The sequence below is a fragment of the Marmota marmota genome, unplaced genomic scaffold (genome assembly GCF_001458135.2).
Source record: "Marmota marmota marmota unplaced genomic scaffold, marMar, whole genome shotgun sequence".
NCBI classification, from domain to species: domain Eukaryota; kingdom Metazoa; phylum Chordata; class Mammalia; order Rodentia; family Sciuridae; genus Marmota; species Marmota marmota.
In genome coordinates this window covers 29683662-29699818 of record NW_026000005.1, presented here as the reverse complement: position 1 = coordinate 29699818, position 16157 = coordinate 29683662, and the positions used below count along the sequence as shown (strand labels likewise).

Here is a 16157-nt window from a genome sequence, read left to right as displayed (position 1 = left end):
AAACACTTTTGCATTGACTGACACATGAGCTTTCGGGGGCTACCTCATATTTAAACCTGTATATGAAGCTTTTCTTTAAAAAAATAAGTACAATACTTTAGGGACAATTTCACAGAATCTTTGAATTAATTCACTTTGTAAATTTCAATCCATTTTTCTCACTATCTTGAAAAATAACCTTTTAAAATTTATATCTATAAACACACAAAGAATATAATTGATCAAGTTCAGAGCTTCAGATTTAGTATGTATATAAATTGCATTTTTATATAAAACTTTCACTTCTTATTTCTTTACAGATGCCAATTAAATGGATGGCACTAGAGTGTATACATTATAGAAAATTCACCCACCAGAGTGACGTTTGGAGCTATGGTAAATAAATCTTCCTTATGAATTGAGGTTTTTAAGCCAAAAATAAATACATTCAGTTCATGTAAAATATCCTAAGTCAAAGTACTTTATTGTGTTAAAACTATTTATAGGCCTCATTTCCTAAAGAAATTAACTTATTTAAAAATGCAAAAGAAAAATACTGTAAAGAGTACTTTTTATTTTTTAATTTCATGGTCTTCTAAAATGGAAAATGTTGATATCTCTGCCATCAGCTCTGGTTTGGTAGCAACTGTCTGATCATTTTTACTGAAAACAAATACAAAAACAAAACTCGGCCAATTTTAGTTTAGGGATAATTTCACAGAATCTCATGGTGTTAATTTTCAACAATTCTTTGAAAATATAATTCTGAATGCAAAGAATGTTGAAGGACAAAATAAAAACAATGACAGCTTTTTGTTTTCCTTTTTGCTATGGGAATTTCTGTTCTATGGTAGAAAATTTAGAGATTATGGTCATAACAATTAACAATTACTGAAAATAGAGGTAAGAGAGAAGACTTCTAATTGCAACTTCAGTTTGAATTTACAAACAACTTTTGGAGTAATAGAAACATTATAGAGTGAATAATATGAATTCGTAAAGATTGATATTTATAATTAGAACATTTCTTTCATTGTGTTTAACTCAGTGGTTATGATGAGCTCTTCAGCATCTATCTGGCTCCTTACAACTTGGTCTGCTTATCACTTAGCAAGAGTTAAGGACTTTTCTGAGTTTGAATATGACATAAAAAATAGCATTTATTTAAAATAAAAAGCACCAAAATGCCTATTTAAATGAAAAGTGTAATGGTGGGATTTAAAGATCTGGTACAATTTGTTTTATTCAAATTTAAGCTTACTTTTAAGTTTTCATTAAAAATAAAATATTTAGACCATTTAATTACTAAAGAACTCACGACTCTTCTGTAGAAAAGAAATTCATTATTCCTAAAAAACTACTTAAGACATTTCAATAAAATGTGTCTCCCCTGTGTATGCCATAGAAAGTATGTAAATTTCAAAAAGACTGCACATATTCTACTTTTCTTAGAAGTATAAATGTGTGTTTGAAGTTTAGGCAAATATAAGAGAAAAGCCTGGCAAAATTTAGTAGATGTGCTGCTTAACTGCAAGTGATAGATAGAAAAGCAAATCTATCACATATATGATAGACATTTTATATAATGCAGATTAGCATACAGATTATTACTTATGTATTACATGATAGCATAAATACATGATCTGGATAGATTTATAAATTATGTATCACAGAAGATTTATGTATGTTCTTATGTATATTAGTATAATATACATATAGGCTTTTTTCTATTTCTTTTCTTTATGTACTTTCTTTTCCATGAATTAGATGTGATAATTTTAAATGATATTAAAATAAGCGAACAAAAAATGTTGGCAGAACTGTCATAATTTTAATAATAAAATGTGTCTTTGAAGAAAATCCTGTTACTTGGGCTGTACTAGTTTTCTGCACGTTATGTTTCTAAAAATCTCATGTTGTTTAGTAAAAATGAAGAAGTGGAGATACAGTATTCTATTATGAAACACAGCCCAGATCGTCAATACATATTCATCAGGCACTTTAAGATTCTTATGATATATCATAAGTGATTGCAAAAGGCATAAAAGGCAGAGAAAGCTACATAATCTTGTTTATAGTACACCTTTATGGGAAATTATCACTGGCTGCATCTTTATATTTATAAAAATGTGCATCAGCTATGATGATATATATATCTTCAGGTGATGGAGCTGCAGTATATGTTTTTAAGCTGTTTCTGATTAAATTTTTCTGAGATTGTTCTTTTCCATGAAGCCATCCTTATTTAACACTTATTTTGTCATCACTCTACCAAGAAAGGATTGGATTGTTCTTATAAGTGGGGGTTTGAGTTTCAGCTTTTATGTTTGTATATATGCTTCTGTCAATTATATATTTTTATTTGTAATTGCTGTGCAGTTTGCTTTTGTTGTAAGTTCTGATAGAGATGTGAGAGTATCTGTTCTGACTTTTATAACTGCCTACCTGAGTTAATAAAATGTAATCATTAAATGCATATTATATGAGTATGACTAACTAGAAATATACAACCATTCATTCCAGTTGGCAGCAGAGAAGAAAACATAGCCTTACCTAATGGATTTTTAAAATGTATCTGTCTGTATGCATCAATCAAACTCAGGTTGTAATATTATTGTGCCCACCTATTTACAATTTAAAAATCTTTATCCCTAAGAAAAATGTAACTTTAAGTATGTGGTTGTTTATTATATCATAAGAAAGAGTTCTTTAGTATACATATTATTGCCTGAATCAGAATTACTATTGTTATCAAAACAGGTTGTTTGAATGCTTTTAGAGGAATCAGTGTTTACAGTGGCTCAAGAAAGTAATTTCATTATGCAAAGAATAAACTATTCTTGATTACTTTCCATTTTTTGGATGCCCACTTTTTAAGTATTATATCTTACATATGAATTTATCCTTGCATTTTGGTTCTCATGTGATAAATGACTTAATATGCTTTATTCTACTTTTTTTCTTTGTTAATGAAAAGGTGAGCCACAGGTCTTTACTGTGGCATAAGAAAATTATTCTAAAATCTTTGCTTAACTAACTGTTAAGGCTTTTATAGAAAAGGGCTAAATTTTGAGATTTAAAAATCAATTTCAATTTTTTCCTGAAATCATTTTTATTTGATGAGCTGAACACATATTTATACAATAAATAAATTGTATTCTGGGCTGTAACATAGCTTGGGTCAGCAAACATTAGCATTATTTATCAGTAGAAACGGGAATAGATTCTACACTCTGACATCAACTCTAAGTCACCTCTACTATGCATTAACATTAAAAATTCCGAAACAATAATAAAAGAATCAAATTCTCCCACAAAGATTTTAGCACTTAGTAAATGCGGGAATCTGAGGAACCTTCTTTAACTTTCTTTTGATTGACCTTTAAGGAGCATTCTTTTGCCACTTGACATTTTGCTTGTTTGTTTGAATTATGTTGTCAGTATGCTTATGGAAGAATTTTATCTCCAATTTAGGAGTCACTATATGGGAACTGATGACCTTTGGAGGGAAACCCTATGATGGAATTCCAACTCGAGAAATTCCTGATTTATTAGAAAAAGGAGAACGTTTGCCTCAACCTCCCATCTGCACCATTGACGTTTACATGGTCATGGTCAAATGTAAGAGTGTGAAATAATTTTATAGTCATTATCACTGTTCTTAATAAAATAATAGTAGAGAGTATACTAGAGTATAATGTTTCTCTGTATTGGAGAACAGAACAGTTGAAAAATCACTGATGGAGCATGTAAACACCTGTTTGCTGTAATTATTAATATACAGTAATATCATGCTTCCATACTGTGAAGTCAAAGTTAGATGACTCTAACTATTCTTAAATCTTATAATTTTCAGAACTACCTACCATAAAGAAATATAATTAGTTACAAAGTTGTTAGTGGTAACATTAATGTTAGTAATCTTTAAGGGAGTATGTCAGACTAAAATTAATGATCTAAACAAAGAAAGCTTGAAACTGATAGTTTAAAAAACGAATTAAATGGAAATAGGTTTGTCAGTTTTTTTAGTCAGAGCAAATTATCCAAGTAGGGTGGGAAGTAGAAGAAATGTCTCTACATTCAGCTAAAATAATGAGGAATGTTTATTTTCATCAACTTGATCATTTGTTTACATCAAACTCTTACTTTTCTTTCCCCTTACTATGCCCCAGACACATATGTATTATAAATGTGTTCTGGAAGTCTAGGCCCTTAATTTAAATAGAATTAGGGAAGTCTCTGGAGTTCCAGACTTAATTTAAGTGAGATTAACAGGAACAGTCTCTCTTGCATAATCTGGGGTTTTCCCCTTTTGAAATACACAGTGTTAGCAAAGGAACCAACTGGTGAAGGTGAATAAGCACCTTATTAATAAGAGACTTTGGACCCAGGTCTACTCAAATTTATATTCATGACATGCGTGATGCATTCTTACAGGGAGGCAAGAAATAAAAACTGTTCTTTACAGTTCAGGTCAGCATGCCCTTTTTTCTAAGCACAGTTCTATTTACTCAATATTTAGAGAGGACCACATATCTCACAGTGAAGTTAACCTTTTGTGGCTCTAAGAGTTCCATAATCAAATATTTTTTTCATGAACATCTCAGTAATAATAAGCATTTATTTAAAATGAGTATATAGAAAATGTACAGTGTTTGAGTTTTGTTAAGAAAGAAAAAAAGTAGGTGACATCAATGATACATAAAACAATACCCAAAGAATTCCCAAAACAGGAATAAAAATTGAACCCCAGAATAGGAGAAACAGTCTTTATAGTTTTAATCAATCAAACATGGCTTGGTAAATGTCCAGAGAAGAAAGTATTAAAATATGCAAGCATTATATAATTTGATCCCATAACCAGAATAGGAGATGATTTAGATACTCTGATGAAATGATATAAAATTAGGCAAAATTTTTACCTTATTAAGCAAACTCTACTGGGAATTTTACCTCCCCCCACCCCAGGAATTTTAATACTTTAGAAGAGAATCATTTGACAAAAAAAAAAAAAAAACAAGGAAAGCTGATGCTTTTATTCTTGTCATATCATCCTCTAAATAGCATCTAGAAAGATAAGATCCATTTTATCTAGACTCCCAGCTAAATAATAATGTATACCTTAGAAACTGCTGATAGTATTTTTATGCAGGAAAGGTTAGTACTAAGATAAGCTAATGATTATTATTGGACAAACATTACCAATATTTTACATTCTTTCTTTTTCCCCACCAGGAAAAAGTGGCACAAAAGTTCCTTTCAGTTCCCTTTTCCTCTCTCTGTTCAGTGATCAGTATTGCACCAAATGTTTTCTCTCTTGTCATTCCTGATACAAAATGATAAATTATATTCCAATCACCTCATCTATAATCAACAAAGTTTCAAAAAATTATCTCCACACCCAAAACAACAACAAAAATCTGATTTTCCATAACTTCTCATAGCTAGTCTGCATTCTGTTTTCTAAGAAGAAAATAAAAATTTTAAATATTTCATCTGATATTTTATAGTATATGACAGTAAGTGATGAGTATCAGCAAACTGAATTCTTTCACTAGCCTCCTTCATTTTTCAGATCATTATTATTAAAACAATATTTTTCACACTTTAGCCTATATTTTCACAAAATTTAAATGTCACTGCTTTTTTCAAATATAGATATTCTGACACTTTTATTGTGTGTAAATTTCCAGGCTGGATGATTGACGCTGACAGTAGACCTAAATTTAAGGAGCTGGCTGCCGAATTTTCAAGGATGGCTCGAGATCCTCAAAGATATCTTGTTATTCAGGTTAGTACACTTGACTTTGTTTTTAAGACTATCCCCCTGGCACATGCACTGCAAAATATGACAATCTCAACTTTAGTGCTCCAGACCACTAACATTAATTGTGTTATGGTGTGAAACAACTTATACAAAAGAACTCTTTACCTGATCTCAGATTCACCTCTCAGAGCCTTCCCCTAGTGCTCTAATGAATGCTATTGAACAGCCAAATGATTATGATAACCCATATATGTAAAAAGGTTTTATCCTCAGAAAAAACTTCTATCACTCTGCTTTTTATTAGTATTCTGTATAACTCATGGTCATTATTGTAATCTTTCCTTTATAGAATCAAAGGATGACGGATTTTTGTTTTAATCAGAGAAAAATGAATCGAAAATTTATATATAGTAACATTTAGTTTCCTAGAAAAATGTCTTACAATATATTTTTATATTTGCAGAAACATGCAGCATCCAAGAAAAAACTCAATTCAAATAATTTGATGCACATATGAACTAAATAATAGACGAAAAGATCATTTTATGTTTAACAACAAACATACTTTTGTAATCTTTAGTCAAGAGCAAATTATCTGGGTAGGGTGGATGGAAAAATGGATTGTATGATTTAAAAAATTCTAATTTATCTATGATATTTTTTCACCCAAAACATAAACAAATGGACCTTTGATACACTGAATTATATTTTCTTATTAAAACAAAGGAGCCTTTATTTCCCTATCAATACTCTTACATTAAGATCAAAGTCACCCTTTAAAGTTAATGATGTCTAGTTATTTTCCCCAAAATTAACCTTTATGAACTGATTTTTTATTAAAAAACATACAATTTTGAAAAATAAAAAAAAATAAAGAAAGAAGGTGACAAGAAAGGGTTTTTTGACACTATAAAAAGAGTTTTGGTGTCTCTCCCATACCCATTGATTCTCTTCGCCATTTGTGCTGTGACTTGGAATGCTACCACTTTGACCCTGTGGCCATCGTTCATACCATATAACAAATCACAGAGCTTCTGTATCCTAATAACTGTACAGCATCAAACTAACTACATAAAATTAAGATTGATAAATCGATTGCCCTTTACTATTGATTCTTAAAGTCCAGCCCACCTACCATCTTGACAAAGAACCCTTAGCCTCAGATCTGAAGTGGATTTTGCCTCTCTAAAACATCTATAGCATTCTGTTTTATTCCTTTCTGATGTCATTCATCACATTCTTCTTGTATTAAATTTATTTATCTTACAGTGTCATACCTAAACATATTATAGGCTTCTTTATGGCTGAAGTTGTGCCAAAGAATTATCTCCTGAAATGTATACATGGATTTTTCAACAGTTGTTTGGCTCTTACATAAATTTGCTACAGAGACCACATATTTAAAATGAAGAGAAGGATCATGTATTTTATGTGTCTGATGGGCAATTCTTTCAGGGTGATGATCGTATGAAGCTTCCCAGTCCAAATGACAGCAAGTTCTTTCAGAATCTCTTGGATGAAGAGGACTTGGAAGATATGATGGATGCTGAGGAATACCTGGTCCCCCAGGCTTTCAACATCCCTCCCCCCATCTATACTTCCAGAGCAAGAATTGACTCAAATAGGGTAAGAATCAATTACATGCATGTCTCAGAAGTAAAATCATATGAACATATTATAAGTGCTAAAATTTCAAAATAACTAGATAGCTAAAATAATTTTGATTTCTAAAGACATACCAATACCACCAAAGATGTACCATGCTTGCCATATGCATAGTTAATTTTGGAAGACAAGCATGGATAATTCAATGTGTACTCTGAAATACCTCAAAATTTCAAAAGAAGGAAAGTTTTACTCATGTTACTTAAAATGGATCTTAATTTTTTAAAAGACAATTCAAATTTATAAAACTATATATATATTTAAATAATACAAATTCTTACCAAATACACTGTTTTGTTAAAAAAATGATGTGACTCAGTGGTCAAGAAGTAATACTAGTATAACTCTCACTTATTTAGGAAGCATTAAATATTTTCTGTCAAATTGAAATACACAGAAAACTACAATTCTTTGATCTAAATCATTCATATTAGAGGATATCAGAACCATTTCTAAGACAGACTTAAGTTTTGGAAGAAGCTTCTGAAAATAATTTACATGTGTTTCAATATGGCTTCCTCTTTGTATGAATATCGTTTTTTCTCTAAGGGTCATCAAATTCATGTTTGTTCATTTGTTCGTTTTTAAAAATTCATTTATCATTCATGCAACATGTATTAAGTGCTTTTGCATAAGAAGCATTAGTACACATTTGAGAGTCAAAAAATTTTGACATAAATTCTGCCTTCAAAGAGGGTCCAGGCTAATTAAAGAGTCACACAGCTACAGAGGTGAAGGACTTCATGATAAATGCTGTAATCAAGTGTTTATTGACCATTATGGAGAATGAAGAAGCAGTAAATTTATTTCTGTAATCAGTGTCTTCCACTGATAACCACATGATGCTTAACTTTTTTTTTTTTTCTAGGAAGCTACTCATTCTCTTAATCTTCTCCTCCATCTCAGAACATTATCATAGCTGTAAAACCAAATAGTATCTCATTTTTCTTGACCATAGGCATAAAGAAATTTTTAACTTGCCGTTAATTCTCTAAAATGAAGTTCTTTGCTTTTTTCAGATTGACAGCAATAATAATAAAGTAATGCTTGCCCTTTGTTTACTACTCAACACATAAATGTTAATCCTTTTAACATTTACAACAACCCAGAGGTTCAATTTTTATTACGCCTATCTTACAAATGAGGAAACTTGCCACAGAAAAGTTAGGTGATTTGTCTAGTTTACACAGCTACCCATTAGAAGAGCAGAATTCTATGTAAGCTACTTGTCTGTACTGTACTGTTATATGGCTTTAAAATGATTGGAATGTCTTTATTTACATGATTTGATTGTTAATCTTGGCTTCAACCCCAGAATCTGGGAGTTGTCTTATTTGAGAAATTCCTCAGTGATTTTCTTATCAAATGTGTACCTCAACCTTTCACCGTCCTGCCTCCATTTAAAAAAAATCTCAATTAATTTTTCTTTTCTATAAAATATATGTTATTGTAGACCAAGCTGAAAATTATACCACATGCCTAATAGAGAACAGATTAGTAAAAGTTTTAAATATTTGATCCACTGGTATATAATGAAAATCACTCTCTATATAGGTAGGAGCATTTTTAAGATATATCAGGGAGACACATTTTCCTTTCTGTACTTTGCAAAATTACCAAATTATTCCCTTGTTTTTATAACTTAAGATGGAAAATTCATTGCTTTTTAATACATTGGTGACATTTTAAGGAAACAGTTTGTGAAAGTGAAATTCTTGAGAACCTGAAATTTTTTTCTTATAGTTCTCAAGTTCTAAGTTTTTGTTCATTTTAGTTTATAATGCTCAAAGCCAGGAATTCTTAGTAAATAAGTTTGAGTTACCTAGAGTTAACAATATAAACTAGAAGTCATAGGAGGACTTATTTGACCCTAATCATCTTTTCTTACTTTGCATCTTTATTTAAACAAAATTATCTATAAATTTCTTTTTACTTTTTCAGTTCACAGTATAGGAATTGTGCTTAAATATCATTATATTTTTCAGTTACTAAAAATTCTTAGTAGTCATCTATATTGTTCTAATTTTTAATTTCTGGATTTATGTAATTTTATGGCAAATTCTAATCTATATGAATATCATTCCTCCTCCTTAATTTTCTAAGACTAAGTTATGTTATTTTTATACTCAGGATACAATTACTTCAATTTGGGGTTGTGTGGCCAAATTATCTCCTAAGGGAACCTCATAAATTTTGATCAATTGTTTCTTAAGTATGTTTGGTAGACTAAAACTAAATAACAATTCAGTTTTTAAATGTAGACCTTATTGCCCACAGTCTAGAAGCTTTTAGTTAATGTTTTTTCAACTTTGAAATAAACAGTATGATATCTATCTGATGTTAGTGTTATGCAATGAACTTCTAAAAATCACAGTTTCTGTTAAGTGACAGGCAAATAAATATTACCTTCATTTTAGAATTACCCACATTTTATTTTTTGTCAGTATCATATATCATAAATAATCATAATTTTTTATTAGGTTTTCTACTCATTACCTGTGAAAAACCTGTTGATGTAATCACAATTGGGCAAGAAAACTATTTCTGTTGATATGTTCTAATATCAACTAAATTTTATGTGTGTTTTGAAAAGTAGTAACTTTAAGGCTATGAGTGTATTCAAAATACATTGTTGATATTTGTCCAGAAAGTTGATGAAAGTAATTGCAAATAATGCTAGAAAACACCTATTAAAATTATAGCTGATATCATTATCATTAAACATGTTTTTGCTATTATTTTGAACTTTTTGTCAAAATAATGTATACTAAACACTTACTCTACCATGATGTAAAAAGGAAAACATGAGGAGCTATTTAACTTTTGCAACCTTTAGTTCTCTGCATCCATAAAATGGGGATTTAAAAAAATTTCTTACAGAATGTTGTGAAGATTAACTTTTTAGCATATGTGAGCATAATTGCCCTTTGATGAACCTGTTGGTGATTCTCAGTAGTGTGGAAATAAATGAAAATACCTGCCTTCAGCATTGCTATAGCAAGAAACAACTACCATCATTTGCACTTTAGCAGAAGCTAAGAGGCAGAGAAGTAGAAAAGCTTTGTAGGGTTATAGGAAAGGATTCAGGTCTAGAGAAGCTGTAGGCAGGCTAATTAGAAGTGATTGGTTGGAAGTGTATATATGGTTCTCTGTAGTTAGTTCTCTTTAAAAAAATGTTCTAATTAGTTATACATGATAGTAGAATGTATTTGGATATGTTATACAAAAAGGAATATAATTTCTCATTCTTCTATTTGTACATGATGTAGAAGTACACTGGCCATGTAATCTATGCACATAGTATAGTAATGTCTGATTCATTCTACTATCTTTCCTATTCCCATTCCCTCTCCCTTCCTTTCATTCCCCTTTGACTAATTCAGAGTACTTCTATTCTTCCCTTACCCCTACCCCTCATTGTGAATTAGCATCTGCATATTAGAGAAAACATTTGGCTGAGTAATATTCCATTGTGTATATGTACCACATTTTCTTTTTCCATTCATCCGTTGAAGGGCACCTAGGTTGGTCACATAGTTCAGCTATAGTGAATTGAACTGCTATAAATATTGATGTGGCTATGTTACTGTAGTATGCTGATTTTAAATCCTTTGGGTATAAACCAAGGAAAGGGATAACTGGGTCAAATGGTGGTTCCATTCCAGTTTTTCTGAGGAATTGCCATAGTGCTTTCCATAGTGGTTGTATCAATTTGCAGTCCCATCAGCAATGTATCAGTGCACCTTTTCACACTCATCCTTGCCTACATTTATTGTTGCTTGTATTCTTGATAATTACCATTCTGACTGGAGTGAGATGAAATCTTAGTTTAGTTTTGATTTACATTTCTCTAATCACTAGTGATGTTGAACATTTTTTCATATTTTTGTTGACTGGTCATTTTTTTTTTTTGGTCAAGTATCTGCTCAGTTCCTTAGCCCATTTATTAATTGGACTATTTGGGGTTTTTTGGTATTAAGTTTTTTGAGCTCTTTGTATATCCTGGAGATTAATGTTCTATCTGAGGTGCAGGTGTCAAAGATTTTCTCCCATTCTATAGGCTCTCTCTTCATGTTCTAGATTTCCTTTCCCATGAAAAAGCTTTTTAGCTTGATGCCATCCCATTTACTGATTCTTGATTTTATTTCTTGTGTTTTAAGAGTTTTGTTGAGGAATTTGTTTCCTAAGATGATATGGTCGAGAGTTGGGCCTACTTTTTCTTCTATTAGGCATAGGGTTTCTTGTCTAATTCCTAGCTCCTTGATCTACTTCAAGTTAAGTTTTGTGCAGGATGAGAGATAGGGATTTAATTCCATTTTGCTACACATGTATTTCCACTTTTCCCAGCACCATTTGTTGAAAAGGCTATCTTTTCTCCAATGTTTTTGGCACTATTGTGCCTAGTATGAGATGGTATTTATGTGGGTTTGTCTCTGTATCTTCTATTCTGTACCTTGGCCTACATGTTTATTTTGGCGCTGATACCATGCCTTTTTGTTACTATAGCTCTATAGTATAATTTGAGGTCTCATATTGTGATGCATCCAGCTTCACTTTTTTTGCTAAGGATTGCTTTTGCTATTCTGGGCCTCTTATTTTTCCAAATGAATTTCATGTCTACTATTTCTTTTTCTATGAAGAATGTCATTGTGTTGTTAATAGAAGATGCATCAAATCTGTACAACACTTTTGATAGTATGACCATTTTGACAATGTTAAATCTGCCTATCCAAGAGCATGGGAGATCTTTTCATCTTATAAAGTCTTATTCTATCTCTTTCTTTTGTGTTTTGTAGTTTTCATCATAGAGATCTTTCACATCTTTTGATAGATTGATTCCCAAGTATTTTTTTTTTTTTGAGGCAAAGGTGATTGGGGTAGTTTTTCTAATTTATCTTTCAGTAGATTCATCACTGATATATAGGAATGCATTAATTTATGGGTATTAATTTTATATTCTGCTACTTTGCTGAGTTCATTTATGAGTTCTACAAGTTTTATAGTGGAATATATTAAGTCTTTTAAATAGAGAATTATGTTATTGGCAAATAGGGATAGTTTGAGTTCTTCTTTTTCCTACTTGTATCCTTTTAATTTCTTTCTTCTATTTAATTGCTCTGGCTAGAGTTTCAAGGACTATGTTGAATAGAAGTAGTAAAAGAGGGCATTCCTGTGTTGTTCCAGTCTTTAGAGAGAATGCTTTCATTTTTTTTCCCATTATAATGATATTGGCCTTGGATTTAGCATAGGTAACTTTTACAATGTGGAGGTATGTTCCCACTATCCCTAGTTTTTCTAGTGTTTTGAACATGATGAGGTGCTGTATTTGTTGTATTTTTTATGCATCTATTTAAATAATTATGATTCTTGCTTTTAAGTCTATTGATTTTGTATGAATTATGTTTATTGATTCATGTATGTTGAACCAACTTTGTATCCTTGTGATGAACCCCAGTTCCTTGTGATGCACTATCTTTTTAATATGTTTTCCTATGTAATCTGCCAGTGTTTTTAAAGAATTTTTGCATCTATGTTCACCAGGGATATTTTTCTGAAATTTTCTTTCCTTGTTGTGTCTTTGTCTGGTTTTGGTATCAGGGTGATACTAGCTTCATACAATGAGTTTGGAAGAGTTGCCTCTTTTGTATTTCATGGAATAGTATGAGGAATATTGGTGTTAATTCTTATTTGAGGTACTTGTAGAACTTGGCTGAGAATCCGTCTGGTCCTCGGCCTTTCTTAGTTGGTAGGCTTTTGATGGTGTCTTCTATTTCACTGCTTGAAATAGTTCTTTTTAAATGATATATATCCTCCTGAATCAGTTTGGGTAGATTACATGTCTCTAGAAATTTGTTGATGTCTTCAAGATTTTCTATTTTATTGGAATATAAATTTTCAAAATAGTTTCTGAGTATCATCTGTATTTCAGTAGTGTCCAATTGTGATATTTCCTTTTTCATCGTGAATTTTAGTAATTTAAGTTTTCTCTTTCTTTTTCTTCATTAGCGTGGCTAAAGGTTTATCAATTTTATTTATTTTCTCAAAGAACCAACTTTTTTGTTTTGCCAATTTTTGAATTGTTTCTTTTGTTTAAATTTCATTTATTTTAGCTTCTATTTTTTTTTATTTCATGCCTAATTTTTCTGCTCTCCATTGGTCATTCAATAACCTATTATTTATACTTCATACGTTAGAGTAGGGTCTATTTTTAATATTATTGTTTATTTCTAATTTAATTCCATTATGATCTGATAGTATGCAAGGTATTATCTTTATTTTTTTGAATTTGCTAAAGAGTTGCTTTCTGGTATAAGATAGGGTCTATTTATGGAAGGATCCATGTGCTGATGAGAAGATAGTATATTCAATCATTGATGGATGAAATGCTCTATACAACTCTGTTAAGTCTAAATTATTGATTGTATTATTTAGTTCTATAGTTTCTTTGTTTAGTTTTTGTTTGGAGGATCAAGCCAGTGGTGACAGAGATGTGTTACACTCACCCAGTATTTTTGTGTAGTGGTGTATTTGGTTCTTGAAATTGAGAAGGGTTTGTTTTGATATCAGTAGATGCTCCATTGTTTGGTGCATAAATATTTATGATTGCTATGTCTTGTTGATGTATTCCTTTAAGCAGTATGAAATGTCCTTTTATATTCCTTCTTATTAACTTTTGCTTGAAGTCAACTTTATCTGATATGAGGATAGAAACACCTGCTTGTTTTCATGACCCATGTGAGTGGTATATTTTTTCCCATTCTTTCATCTTAGTCTGTAGATACCTTTGCCTATGAGGTGAGTCTCTTGGAGACAGCATATTGTTGATTCTTGTTTTTTAATCTAATCTGCCAATCTATTTCTTTTGATTGATGAGTTTAGGCCATTAATATTCAATGTTATCGTTGAGATATGATTTGTATTCCCAATCATTTTGATTTATTTCTGGCTTTTCATTTGTATTAGTTTCTCCTTTGATTGGCTATTCCTTCAGTGTAGTTCTTCCCTTTTCTGTTTTTTACCCTTTTTTTCATTTTATCTTCATTGACTATTTTGCTGAGAATGTTCTATATAGTAGGCTCTCTAGTTGTGAATTCTTGTAACTTTTGTTTATCATGGAAGGTTTTTATTTCATCTTCTAATCTGAAGCTTAAACCTTGGTTGGCATCCATTTTCTTTCAGACCGCTTGGTATATAGAATTCCAAGACCTTCTAGCTTTGGGGATCTGGGATGAAAAATCAGGTGAGATCTAAATTGGTTTCCCCTAAATGTAATCAGACATTTTTCTCTGGCAGTCTTTAAAATTATATCCTTATACTGTGCCGCAGTCTGGCTGGGCACAAATCACGAGCCACTGAAGCAGGAACAAACTTTATTTTTAAACTGCAGGAAAACACTTCACACAGCTCCCGGGGAATCCTCCAGAACGCCAGGAGGCTTGTCCAGGAACCCCCAGCCGGAAATATCTCTCCCGGAAATCCCTCCTCCTGCACTTCCCCAACCAATGGGAACTCTTGGGGAATCCCCGGAAATCCCCAGGAGAACTCCAAAATAGTGCGAGAACTCAAAAGTTGCCGCAGAGGTGGATAGTAATGCCTCGCCTGTCAATCAATACTGTTGGCAAAATGCCAGGGGCCATACAGACTCGGCCGTGGCTCTCAGCAATACTGTATGTTAGGCATCTTCATAACAATGTTCTTTAACGTGGGTCTGTGGTGATTTTGTATATTTAGTTTCCTGTAAGCCTCCTGTGTTTGATTTTCCCTTTCATTCTTTAGGTTTTATATATTTTTTGATATTATTTCATTGAAAGGATTGTGCATTGCTTTGGTTTGTATCTTAATGCCTTTATCTATCCCAATAAATCTTAAATTTGGCCTTTTAATGTTATCCCATATTTCTTGGATGTTCTATTCATGTACTTTTAATATCTTCTCTGTGTGGTCAACTTTATTTTCAAGATTATATATTTGGCCTTCATTGCCTTTGATTCTATCTTCCTTAAATGGTCTAGTGTGTTGGTTATGCTTTCCATTGAATTTTTAATGTGTTTTATTGTTTCCTTCATTTTGAGGATTTCTGTGTGATTTCTTTTCAGAATCTTTCTTTATTGAAGTGATCTTTCACCTTTTATCTCTGATTTCACTCCTTACTTACATCATCCTTTACTTCATTGGAGCAGTTTAACCATGTACATTCTAAACTTCTCTGACAGTTCTTCCACTGTGGCATCATTGGATTCTATTATTAGAGCATCTTGGTTTGTTTGGGGTGATTTGTTCCCTTGTTTCTTCATACTGTTTGTGTGTTTACCAATATGCTGTGTGGGTCTGAGGCAGTATAGTTTCTACACTATAGATTTATAGTGTCCCTGAAAGTTTCCAGTATCTTGCCTTTAAGGAGGAGACAAATAATAACAGCAACCAATGCAAACAATATACAACCTTAAACTAAATAACTCTTACTATGATATTTACAGTTTTGTCACAATAAACAGAAATGATATGTTCAGTTACTGATTACAGTAAAAACAGTAAGTTTGAAAAAGGGTTTACAATTTCAAATGGTGGACAAGAGAGAACAAAAGTAGTATAGCATGTGCTGTTTATGAAGGAGCAGAGAAGATAGAATTTAAAAAAGTATAGGAAGACTGACAAAGAAAATAATAGAGATTGACTGTTAGCATGATAATAGAAAAAGAATCAAGGGAAACAGATAAGTGAGAGGAAAAAAAAAAAAAAAAAAACA

General features: G+C 31.4%; 1 protein-coding gene across 2 annotated transcripts in view; it reads left to right on the top strand.

Annotated features, from left to right (window-relative positions):
• Window positions 1-271: 271 nt before the first annotated feature.
• Window positions 272-16157, top strand: part of LOC125618338 (receptor tyrosine-protein kinase erbB-4) — a 51824-nt gene continuing 35938 nt past the window's right edge. For both annotated transcript variants that reach the window (XM_048808978.1, XM_048808977.1), the window contains exons 1-4: window positions 272-375; window positions 3454-3600; window positions 5673-5770; window positions 7202-7372. In XM_048808978.1, the coding sequence (XP_048664935.1) occupies window positions 300-375; window positions 3454-3600; window positions 5673-5770; window positions 7202-7372 (492 nt within the window). In that variant the 5' untranslated portion in view covers window positions 272-299. The remainder of the gene's footprint in view (window positions 376-3453; window positions 3601-5672; window positions 5771-7201; window positions 7373-16157) is intronic.